Consider the following 12,827-nt stretch of genomic DNA (forward strand, 5'->3'; position numbering starts at 1 on the left):
TTTGCACACATACATTTGCACAATACGATGGGTAATGCCAGTGCCTGGCACAGAGAACAGGGCATTTACTGTGCTCACAGTCAACTACAAATAACTATAACTTGATAATGTTCCATTATAGCAATTAGAGGGTGATCCTACTGTTCCTGTATAATGGTGACCCCCGACAGACTTTTCCTTCAATGTCCCTGCACCAAGTGACATCCTCAGCGGCGCTCGAGCACGGAGGTAGGTAACAGTATAGCATTTTTGCTGCACTTTAATCTATTTGATATCTGATTATCTTAGAAGTTGAGCTGCATGTGGAAGTTAGGTGTTCCAGCTAATGGCAAGTACTTAGAAGTGAAAATGGACTTTAGTTATTTTAGAGCACAGTACGCCCCTGCACAACTCTCCAGCATTTATAATTAAGTGGTAAGATCAGTGGTCTCTAACCTGGATGGATCAGGTGTAGCAGTCAGCAGATGGATGCACGGTAAATGAGGACAGCGAGGAAGCACCGATATCATACTGGATGTAGTACGGAAGCCCCCAGAGTCCATACAGATCCCACTCTCCTTATTTCTCAAAAGCTGCATCATTGACTCTGCTGTGATGTGTCCTACAAGATAATGACCGTACTTGTATTCAATCGCATCATTATGCTCACCCTGTTCTTTATTTATAATAGTATGTACCAATTAATATAGCAATGCCCAGCCGGTGCCATGGGAGCCACATGTGAGCCATGTGCAGCTGCCAGGAGAAGACATATACTGCCTTCCAAGAACAATCATCAGGCATGGGCACTCCTATATAATTAAGGGTGCTTTCACATGAATGGAATTATTTTGCAATACGCACCAAAAGACGTGGCGTAAACCATTTTTGATCCATGACCCACATGTCTGCATGCGGATTTTGGTGCAGATTGTGGAATAATTGCGCTTGTGTGAAAACAGATTGCCATGTGCACGCTCTCCCATAGACTTATATTGCTCTTCTCACCTTCTTTTCTTTGCAGCAGTTCTTGCCCGGCTTTGTATCTTACTTTTGCTGCCTCCATACGCACTGGCTGCGTCTTTAAAGAATAGACAACTCTGAAGTTGAACTCTTCAGTCCCGTTCCACCAACCCTGTGCCAGGGCATGTGATCGGAGCTGAGGGTGCTCCTGCCATATGGAGGTACCGATGCTCAGCTGGTTAGAAAGGTTCCGAGCACCCTCTGTGTGTGAAAGATAAGTTATTTGTAGAGTTCCTCTATTCAGCCTGGAGATCGAGCGTCAATGATTAATCTGAGTCTACTTGTTAATAATCAAAGAGCTAATTGACTGCTACCCAACTTCACCAGCTGTAGTCATGAAACACAGAAAGAATTTGGCCTCTAGCACATTGATGTAATCGAGGCCGCGTGTTGTCCGTCAACCACACGTGGCACCATTATAGCCTGTGGGCCTTTACACATTGGACAGGGTTTTTTTTCACGCAGACCTAAGGCTTAGTGAAAAACAATTCATGGCATGTCCTGTTTCTGTCCGTTCCACACACACAGGAAATAGAACACTCCAATGCATGTCAGCTGGCAGAGTCTATGTATAACGGACAGGACACCGATAGGTGTCCGTCTGTTGTCCGATACGAGTTATGCCCGAGTCACTAGGTGCAGCTCACATTAGAGGTAGTGTGTACATGGCCTCTTGCATTGCACTCTAGGTGGCCATGTTAGCCAGCCGCTTGTTGAGGGTCTACTAGCTAGAAAAATACTTCCCATATGTGCAGTCATCTAGCATTTTTTTCCTCCGATGTTGTAGTAAAACACTTGAGAGAAACTGGAGCCGGATCTGACCCCCTAGCCTTCTATGGGACAGTTCAAGGCATCCACCACGTCAGTTTCAATGCCTGATGCTTCCCTGTGCTAGATAGAAAAACGTTGCATGCAGAGTTTTCCTATATGGTTATGGACGCTGGACTGGTGCAAAAAAAGTACACTGAAAAGGCATCAGTTGTGTCCAACTCCAGCGTGAAAACACTGGCCAGACACAACTCCTCAATGGGAGCCCAGCCTTAGGGGTAATGTCTATTAGGAACAATTAGGGGTTGATCCAGGGATTAGTCTGATTGCCATTAGGGAGTCGGGAAGGAATTTTTTCCCCAAAAGGGCTAATTGGCTTCTGCTCTTGGTTTTTTTTGCCTTCCTCTGGATCAACAACACAGGAGGATAAACAGGCTGGACTAGATGGACATTGTCTTCATTCGGCCTTACAAACTATGTTACTATGTTATGTCTACATACAAGTCTCCTCCATTCATGGCATATTCATAAAAACCTATTGGGTCTATTCACATGTTGCGGTTCTAATGCATTTAGATACAATATGACTGCTGTGTGTGAATAGACCCTTTAGAAAAGAACAGGTCAAGATTTGGGGTCTATGTAATTGTGTTATTCCACCAGTTGCTGACATCAGAAATCTCTTTAATTACATAGTCGTTGCCTAATGAAGCTCACCTGTAATTCTCTCAACCACCCAGTATTGACCAGCAGTTTCAAGCACATATGCCTCTAGGCGGTCACACATCATGAACGTGTTGTGGTACATGAAAGGCAGGGGGTCCTCCTTGCAGCTACCTCCCTGTCCATATTGGGTGAGCAGATCAACGATTACTTGGACAGCGGCTTTAGCAGAATGGGCACGCTCCAGAGCCAGTCTACACCGCCGGGAAAAAAAGGGATATAAAGTATACAATAGAGTGACAGATAACGAAAGAGACTGCTTAGGGCTCATGTCCACGGGCAAAAGAAGAATTAAAATCCGCAGCAGATTTTGACTCTTCTCCTGCCAGCGGATCCACACCCCATAGGGATGCATTGACCACCCGCGGGGTAGATAAATACCTGCGGATGGTCAATAAAAGTGATTTTTAAAAAATGGAGCATGAAAAAATCTGGACCATGCTCCATTTTCATTCGGGTCTCCCGCGGGGACGGCTCCCGCGGGCTTCTATTGAAGCTTATGGAAGCCGTCCGGATCCGCGGGAGACAAAAATCAGATTTTACTCACCCGCTCCGTTTCTTCTCTTCGCCGCGGCGCCATCTTCTCTCAGTCGCGGCCGGATCATTTTGCTTCGGGACGGCGCATGCGCGGGCACGTCACCGACGTCATCATGCGCATCCGCCGGGCCGAAGAAAGAAGATCCGGCCGCGACGCAGAGAAGATAACGCCGCGGCGAAGGAAGTATCCGGAGCGTGCGAGAGGTAAGTTTATTCTGATTTATTCGTATTTTCAGCGCTCATGTCCGCGGTGCAGGAGGGACCCGCTGCAGATTCTCCATGGAGAATCCGTAGCGGGCCTGATTTTCCCCGTGGACATGAGGCCTTATGCTTTGGTCTGCTAATGTAATGTTTGATAGTGTTTTAGGTCCATTTTCTCACCTAACCAAATCCATTCCAAGAAGGGCATCACATTCTTCTACTGGTTCCTTAGTCCACACAGCTTCATTTCCGATGCAGACCCCCATTTCATTTGCACCCATTTCTGCACCCCACAACCAAGCCGGACGGCTTAATAATACAGCTAGTGTCTTTGGTGCCTGCTCCACTTCTACGTAGGTGCACTGACCAATGAATATCAAATATTAAAACAATCAGATGGCCATATAGCAACATTTTCAGCATTAGGGCGCCCACCCACTGGCGTTTGCGATTTTCGTGCTTGAAAAACGCAGTGTTTTCGCAGCGTTTTTCCCGCGTTTTCCGCGGCGTTTTCGCGGCTTTTCCATTAATTTCCATTGACTTTCATGGGTGCATTAGGAGAAAAATAAGGACACATATGCAACTGACAGTTCCTATGTTAAAAATCGCAACGCAATGCAAAAAAAAAACGCCAGTGGACAGGAGTACATTCAATTCTAATTGCTCTTGAGAAAAAACGCAAAACGCAAAGAAAAAAAAATCGCCAGTGGGTGGGCGCCCTTAGAGGTCGATCCATCTTACCATAACCTTTGTCCCTGGTGGGTGTGTTGCAGCTCCATAGTACACAACCTCCTGGACTTCCGACTGAGGTCTGTCCGAGTTCTTTGCAAAAACGACAACTGGTGAAAGTGAAGCTGGAGGAAGTGACACAAAGCAGTCACAAGAGCTGGGGTACTCGGGTATGGACATGTTGCTGCAGACAAAAATAAGTGTTGTCACAGTGCAGTTGTTCCTCCTCTTTCTGTCTAAGAAAGTGGTTCTTGTATGTTTGCAGGACCAATTCTTAAAGGGGTTGTCCATGTGAGCAAAAGGAATAATGTAAAGCAGACAACAACCCCTTCTACTTAGAAGGGTCTTTAAAGTTAAAAAGAGATTGTACCACCACATTGGAACACCAGTGATTACCTGTAATTTTAATGGAAACCCGGCTGCAAACATACAAGTTCCCTGCAGCACCACCGCAGGACAAGCGGTGCATTACACTGTGCCCATAGAAATCAATAGGACCATCAAGAGATGGTCTTTATGCTGCTCTCCATTCCGACTAATTGATAGAGATGGACTCTTGTTCAGGACCTCTATTCATTCAGAATGCCCTAGTAAGCTATTTAAAATGAATCCGCTAAACCACAAAAGCCCTTTAAATCAATTTATAGGATCTTGAAATTTTAGAAATCAATTGAGAACTTTGCATTCGAGGCTGATAGGTTAACCATTACAGTTGAGCAAATGTACTCTGCTGAGCTTGATGCTCGTTCGAGTATTAGCTTACTCGATGGTGCTCGCTACTCGAGCAAACATCACGCTGTGTTCGACCCCGCCCCAGTTTTGGGCCCTCCCCGCTGCGAAGTGTCAGTTTCAACCCCTCCCTCGGCAACCGCCGGGTTCCATACAAAAATGCTTGAATCTCCCATTGAAGTCAATGGAGTTCGTTACTCGAATAGAGCTCTCGAATTTTATGAAAAGCGCGACTCAAATAACGAGCACCCGAGCATTTGGGTACTCGCTCATCTTTATTAACCATGCTTTATTTGCCTTGTAATATACACCCTTATGTGTATATTTCTGTGTTGTAAAGTTTAAATAGGACCAAATTTTTGTGACAATTAATTTCATGACATAACTTTGTTGCATTGTAAGCGCCAAATCCTCTACATGGATTTAACCCCTTAGTGACCAGGCTTTTTTGCTTTTTTACATTTTTGTTTTTTCCTACTCCCTTTTAAAAAATCATAGTTCCTTTATTTATCCATCTACGTCGCTGTATGAGGGCTTGTATTTTGCGCGACTAGTTGTATTTTTCAATGGCACTATTTATTGTACCATATAATGTACTGAAAAACTTTTTAAAGATTCTTAATGGAAAAAAAAACGACATTCCACCATCTTTCGGTGCGTCCTGTTTCTACGACGCACAAACTGCAACAAAAACTACCTGATATTTTTATTCTATGGGTCAGTTCGATTGCTACGATACCAAACTTATATAGTTTTTTTTTTAGTACTTGTATTTTTTTTTTATGATATTTTTTTCAATTATTTTCTGCGGTCATTTTGTGCGCGCGATAACTTTTATATTTTTCTGTCGACGTAGTTGAGCAAGGGCTCATTTTTTGCGGGATGTCCTGTAGTTTCCGATAGTATCAATTTGGAATACATACGACTTTGTGATCGCTTTTTACTGCGTTTTTTCTGGGAGACAGGGTAACTAAAAAAATGTATTTCTGGTGTTCTTTTTTTTTTCGGACGACGTTCACCGTGCAGAAAAAATAATGCACTACTTTGATAGATCGGACTTTTACGGACGCGACGATACCAAATACATATTTTTATTTTATGATTTAGACTTTTTAATAATAAATATGGCAAAAGGGGGGTGATTTAAACTTTTATAACTTTTTTTTTTTTTTTACAATTTAAAAAACTTTATTGATCTTTTTTTTAACTTTACTTTGAAGTCCCCCTGGGGGACTTTAACATGCGATGCTTTGATCGCTCCTGCAGTATGACGTAATGCTATAGCATTACGTCATACTGCTTTTTTACAGGCAGTCTTTCAAGCCACCCTGTGTGGATGGCTTGATAGGCAGTCTGCTAAGGCAGCCCTGGGGCCATTCATTAGGCCCCCGGCTGCCATGACACCTGCACGGATCCCCCGATCTCACCGCGGGGGGGCCATGCGGGACCCCCAAACAGCGTTCAGGGGATTTAAATGCCGCTGTCAGAATTGACAGCGGCATTTAAAGGGTTAATAGCCGCGATCGACCGAATGGCCGAGCACGGCTATTGCCCGCGGGTGTCAGCTGTAATAAACAGCTGATGCCCGCGCTGTATGGAGGGAGATAGCGGCGCTACCTCCCTCCATAAACATCCTGCAGCTGCAGGACGTAAAAACACTATGGCCCGGTCGTTAAGGGGTTAAAGGGGTTGTCCCGCACCGAAACGGGTTTTTTTTTTTTTTAACCCCCCCCCCCGTTCGGCGCGAGACAACCCCGATGCAGGGGTTAAAAAAACAACCCGCACAGCGCTTACCTGAATCCCGGCGGTCCGGCGTCTTCATACTTACCTGCTGAAGATGGCCGCCGGGATCCTCTGTCTCCGTGGACCGCAGGGCTTCTGTGCGGTCCATTGCCGATTCCAGCCTCCTGATTGGCTGGAATCGGCACGTGACGGGGCGGAGCTACACGGAGCCGGCATTCTACACGAGCGGCCCCATAGAAGACTGCAGAAGACCCGGACTGCGCAAGCGCGGCTAATTTGGCCATCGGAGGGCGAAAATTAGTCGGCTCCATGGGAACGAGGACGCCAGCAACGGAGCAGGTAAGTATAAAACTTTTTATAACTTCTGTATGGCTCATAATTAATGCACAATGTACATTACAAAGTGCATTAATATGGCCATACAGAAGTGTATAGACCCACTTGCTGCCGCGGGACAACCCCTTTAAAGAGATTCTCCGGCAGGCAGATCAGGCTGCGTCCCTTTAGGACCATATCTTCATTGATTCCATTGCTGTTCTTGTTTTAGCCCGCATCTGTTCACTTGCCCGCATCTGTTCCTCAGTGCTTCCTGGTCAGGAGTTTGAAAAACCCCGCCTCCAGTAAGCAATGGCTGTGATTGGTTCTCGAACACGCGGCTCAACTAACCAAAGCCAGCACTTGATGAACCAATCACAGCCATTCAATCGTGCGATTTTGTTGCCCTTGTGAAACCAGACTAAAAGAAGTAGATACAGCAGGAAGAAGTAGAGGAACTTTCTTCATATTTCCCATTCCTTTTCAATCCACTTCTGACTTCGGCTCAACAAACTTCATGAAAAACTCTCACAGTTTTCTCTAAAAATGCTGTATGTGAAACTATCCAAAAGCGTTAACCCCTTAAGGGTCCACCCCTCCCCCCCCCCCCCCCATTTTCAGTTTCTCTTCCCCACTTTCAAAAAATCAGACCTTTTAATTATCCATCAACACAGCTGCCTGACGGCTTATTTTTTGTAGGATGAGTTGTATTTTTCAATTACACTATTTAATTTAGTATGACGTCATTGAATGGCTGTGATTGGCTAACGCAAGACTAAGTTAGCCAATCAGAGCATTAGCTTTCTGGAGGCGGGGCATTCAAGCCCCGCTTGCAGAAAGCAATGCTCTGCCAGTGTGCACGAGGGAGCAACAGCCTGCAGCAGCGCCGATGAAGGTGAGTATTGATTTTTTTTTCACACTGTATTCCTGGCATATAAGACGAAAAGCCGGGGGTCGTCTTATATGCCAGAAAATACGGTAATTATTTTCTGCCGCCATCTTCTGACAGCCATAACTTTTTTATTTCTCCATCAACATAGTTGTGTGACGGCTCTTTTTTGTGCAGGACGTCCTGTAGTTTGTGTGATATAAAGAGATTGATAAAGTGCCCCCCCCCCCCCCCCCCAGCTTTCCAGTATCCATAAGCTGCCATTCAGGACACTAGGAAAGTTTAACGGACATCCTCCTGCCTTGAATTCCCCCTTACTAAACGACAGGGATGGGCTGTGGAAGTGATCTGAAGAGACCAACCACCTCTGTCCATCCAAAAAGGGGAGGTGTGATATAAAGGTATTGATAAAGTGTTCCCCCGAGTATCTATAGCGACTTGCTGCTCAGGATACTGGGAAAGATGAATTCAATGTTCTAATCTCCCCTTCCTCCTTCACATATGAGAGGCCTCTGATATGCATTCATCCATAGAACGTCCTATATTATATCACAGTTTCTATTGGTACCATTTTGGAGCACATATTACTTTTTGATAGTTTTTTATTACATTTTTTCTTGGAGATGGGTTGATCAAAAAAGCGCAATTCTGACATTGTGCTTTTTTTTCTGACAGCATTTGCCATGCGTGATAAATAATGTGTTATTTTTATAGATCGGACCTTTACGGGTGCAGCGATACTAAATAAACTTACAGGCTCATAGGAGCGGGCATGCTGAGTCTGGAGATGCACGTATTATACTTACCTTCCCACCGCTATGCACTGTCAAGGCTCTGCTGCATGCACCCAACGGACTACTCGGCGGACGCAGAGCACAAGTGTAAAGTGAAGGGTATGCTCAGAGATACACAATTTTAACGTGCAATTTTATCACAAGCGGCCGCGATGTGAGATTATTCTCTTGAAAAAGCGGCAATTTCGCTGAAAAATTGTTGGAGTGAAAAAACGCAATTTTGCCGTGATTTTATCGTGGCAAAATCGCTGTCGTCTGTATGAAGGAAGCCTTATAGTCACATCTCAGAATTCATCCCTTTTAGCCCATAAGTTTAGTTCACATGTCTGATAGGGGCTGCCAGAGTCCCTTTAAAAGTTTGTTAAAGTCTCCATAGGGCTATGATTACAATTGGAAAGTTTAAATCTGGCTATCACATGACGTCACGTGCCATCGGTGTACGACTCGCCTGTCTACCCGCACTTCTATCTCCATTCGCACCCTAGTGACAATTAGCGCTCCTTCTTCTGTCTCACAGTGTAGAAACACATGCATGCAAGTTTTAGCACTATAATCTGGAGTATGCGGCAGGTTGCAAAAGTAACAACAGGTAACATGACTTTCCCAGATTTTAGGACTTTTCACATTGTGTCATTATTACCTGTACTTCATCCACACATTATATACCTCTGGGTATCGCCTCCGTATCTTTTGGTATAGTTGTTGTCCCAGATACTGCTTTGTGACTGTTCAGACGCCTGTGACTAGTGAGACTGAACTCTGGAACTGTCATGGCCGGATGACGTAGGCCGCATGGAGAGTCAGTGCCCCTAGAGGATGCAGCTAGAATTGCGTAGACTTTTTTTGTTTTGCATGGCAGGCATACGCTTCTTAAATGGTATTATGCATAGGTTACACTTATCATAGTATTAGTATAATATTGGGGTAGAGTCTCAGGATGCGGTAATTGTATGCAGCTGAGACCCTTCCCGCCCGCCGGAGCCAATGACAATTGTGCCAGCACTATCTACAAGATCGTGCAGCCATTGGCTGCATGCAGTTACCAAATTGGGGGCTGAATCCCAAGGGTGCTGTCAGATGTGCAGCTTTTATTCAGGTTTTTTAATGCAGTTTTTGAAGCCAAAATCAATAAAAGGAGAGAAAGTATAAGGCTAGGTAGGGCTGCCCAGCGGCACGGGTCATGCCACCGCATAAAAGTTGCACAACCAAAAAGTCATGTGACTTCTTTGTGATTTGCTGCCATGCGAATGTTTCGTGGCTGTAATTTGGCTGTCATGCTGCTTCATACGACCGTGTTTGCGCTCACAAAAGTTACGCACGAAATACGCAGAGAATAGAATTCACTGATGTCAACACACTCATGCGAATGAATCTACCGAAATCAATGGGTTCTATACTCTGTGGTTTGCGTGCACAAACACGGTCGTGTGAATCCACCCTCAGGGCTTATACAGACGACTGATGAAGCAAAGCCATTGATCTCAATAGCTTCATTTCCACATCCGTTTTTTCTTGCCCTAGCTTTCTTGCACGTACTTTTTATATGTTCGAGAAAAGATAGGTCCGGCCCGATCCTTCGGATTTTTTTTGTTTTGAACATTAAAAGCAAAAAAAAAAGTCTTTTTAGTGGTACGTGCACAAATACGCACAACATGCCTATGCACTGCATTTCTTTAACGCTCACATAGACTTGAATCAACGATTTTGGTGTGTAATATAGTGCTGCGGCTCCACGGGCTTGGGAATCACTCAGCGAGAGTGTTAAAGGTGCACAAGTTGACGGCAGTATGTGCACTCAGGATCCCCTTTTTCTGACCTCTCCTCCTTGGTTCCGCAGCAGCACTAAGCAGAGAAGCAGCGGTGCTTTGAAGACCAGAAGGAGGTAAATATTGGGTTTCAGGGCGGATCTATTACTACAGAGGCCATTATAGGTGACACTATTATTACTGAAGCCACTATGGGGGTCACTATTACTGCTGGGGCTGATATAGGCGACACTATTACTACTGAGGCCATTGTGGGGGTCACTATTACCATACTACTGGGCCGATAAAGTGGTCACTATTACTACTGGGGCCAATATAGGGGACACTATTACTGCTTAGGCCACTGTGGGAGTCACTACTACTATTGGGGCTGATAAAGAGGACACTAATACTACTGAGGCCACTGTTGGGGTCACTATTAGTACTGGGGCTGATATAGGGGATACTATTACTACTGAGGCCACTGTTGGGTTACTATTAGTACTGGGAATGATATAGGGGATACTATTACTACTGAGGCCACTGTTGGGGTCACTATTAGTACTGGGGCTGATATAGGGGATACTATTACTACTGAGGCCACTGTTGGGGTCACTATTAGTACTGGGGCTGATATAGGGGATACTATTACTACTGAGGCCACTGTTGGGTCACTGTTACTGTTGGAGCTGATATAGGGGACACTATTACTACTGAGGCCACTGTGGGGGTCATTATTACTACTGGGCCGATATAGAGGATAGTATTACAACCAAGGACACTGTTGGGTCACTATTACTGCTGAGGCCGATATAAGGGATACTATTACTACTGAGGTCTCTGTGGGGGTCACTATTACTACTGGGGCCAATATAGAGGACACCATTACTACTGGGGTCACTGTGGGGGTCACTTTTACTACTGGGGCCGATATAGGTGATACTATTACTACTGAGGCCAGTCTGTACGTGCCAGCGTACCTCAAGCTAATTTAGGGTATGTTTACACGCAGCGGAATTGCTGCAGAGTGTCTGTAGCGGAAATTTCCGCTAAACATTCTGCAGAATTTCGCTTCCAAAAACACAGGGAGAATCTTGTGACAGGGCCCTCATAGAACCCTACAGTAGACCCTGGGGAGATCCAGATGTTGTGGCTATAATAGATCATGAAATGCAACCATATGACTGCTATGGAAAACCGGCTTATAAGCAATATCTGGGAGCTCAGTGCCAGCGGTATATGAAGCCTTTACCTCTTATTTTCTACATTTTTAGAACACCAATTTTCTAATGATGACTTCAGAATGTTTTGCCAAAAACAAAGCAAAAAAACACACCCAGAAAAAAAGAAGAAAAAAACACCCAAGTGTCCTGTTCTCATATTTAAAGGGCTGACGATTAATGAACGAGTCCTCGGTGTGATTGTCATCATATGTTTGTAGATACAACATCATCATAAATCAGTATATAGTACAAATAAGCCAGCAGGTGGTACATGAAATGCGCTATGTTAGGGCTTATTCACACAGGTATACGTGTGCTGTGCCTGAGAAACGGGGGCCCAACGTGCGTCGGACAGCACGCGGACAGCGCACATTGCATGTCCTTCTTCACACGACCGTATTTGACATGCTTTTGCATGCATGACATATACCGATTTTAAAGGGTTCGTTCTCATGGCCATGTTTTGTGCATGCATTTTGCACACGCGGAAATAAATAGGACATGGTCTATTTTTGGTGTTTTGCGCATCATAGGCCTCCCTAGAAGTCTATGGGGGAGCACAAATACACAAGAGGATGCGTGAAATAATGTGCAAAACCTAACTGCCATTTCTCCAGAGTAGTTTGGACATCAATGCAATGACTTCTCTGGGGCACAGGGACCTACGTGTATAGGCGTCAGGGATGTTTTACGTAGATTATTGTCGGCATCACACATTTTTGTGCTACGAACGAGGCCTTTTTCCTCGCATATCTACATAATTTATTGTACTTTTTCTGCCCATACGGCATATTCATTTGCGCGTGCAAACAAATGTACCAACTGAAATGGCTAATTCATTCCAGGTGTGTTCTTATTCAAGTGCAATTACGCCATGTTTCATGTATCTCCTTGCATATTGTGCGTGCATTTGCGCATCCCCATTGGCTTCTATGGGGACCTTTTGTGCGCAAATACACAGGTAAGTAGAGCATGTTCTGTCTTTTTAGCGCAGCCGAAATGCGCAGGAAAATACGCACTGGGTTCTATAAACTGCATATTGTGTGAAGTCGGCTTTAGATGTAACATTAACTTTATTAGTAAAAACCCAAATTTCCATGCTCAAACTTAATTGGAGATGATGGATGGATGGATGGATGGATGGATGGATGGATAGATAGATATGAGATAGATAGATAGATAGAGCCATTATTCTGCATTAGTGTATACCTGTATATATTACTCTTGAAGTTCAGTTCCTCACGTCTCGCATACTCTGCTTGGTGGGGAAGTGTATGGCTGGTGCTCACCATACTACCGTCCTGCCAGCCCATCCCAGGATTACACTGGCAGAGACCACAAATCTCACAGGAGACGCTGATTCATGCATTATACAAAGTGCTCACCATCTCGACGCCGGTTGAGGAGCAGACTGAGGCCCAGCTCCAGC

The 12,827-nt window shown here is 44.8% G+C and overlaps 1 protein-coding gene across 4 annotated transcripts in view; it reads right to left on the reverse strand.

The window, feature by feature from the left end:
* SCRN2 (secernin 2) overlaps nt 1–9,209 on the reverse strand; it is an 11,660-nt gene extending 2,451 nt beyond the window's left edge. Inside the window, exons 1-6 of one of the 4 annotated variants that reach the window (XM_066587224.1) lie at nt 9,097–9,209; nt 3,973–4,085; nt 3,412–3,593; nt 2,488–2,687; nt 988–1,203; nt 436–601 (exon numbers count right to left, since the gene is read on the reverse strand). In XM_066587224.1, the coding sequence (XP_066443321.1) occupies nt 436–601; nt 988–1,203; nt 2,488–2,687; nt 3,412–3,593; nt 3,973–4,085; nt 9,097–9,202 (983 nt within the window). In that variant the 5' untranslated portion in view covers nt 9,203–9,209. Of the gene's footprint in view, nt 1–435; nt 602–987; nt 1,204–2,487; nt 2,688–3,411; nt 3,594–3,972; nt 4,145–9,070 lie in introns of all 4 variants that reach the window. The other 3 variants (XM_066587227.1, XM_066587226.1, XM_066587228.1) reach the window with 3 other exon arrangements.
* Nucleotides 9,210–12,827: the final 3,618 nt, after the last annotated feature.

This window comes from Eleutherodactylus coqui, chromosome 13 (assembly GCF_035609145.1).
Source record: "Eleutherodactylus coqui strain aEleCoq1 chromosome 13, aEleCoq1.hap1, whole genome shotgun sequence".
Taxonomy (NCBI): domain Eukaryota; kingdom Metazoa; phylum Chordata; class Amphibia; order Anura; family Eleutherodactylidae; genus Eleutherodactylus; species Eleutherodactylus coqui.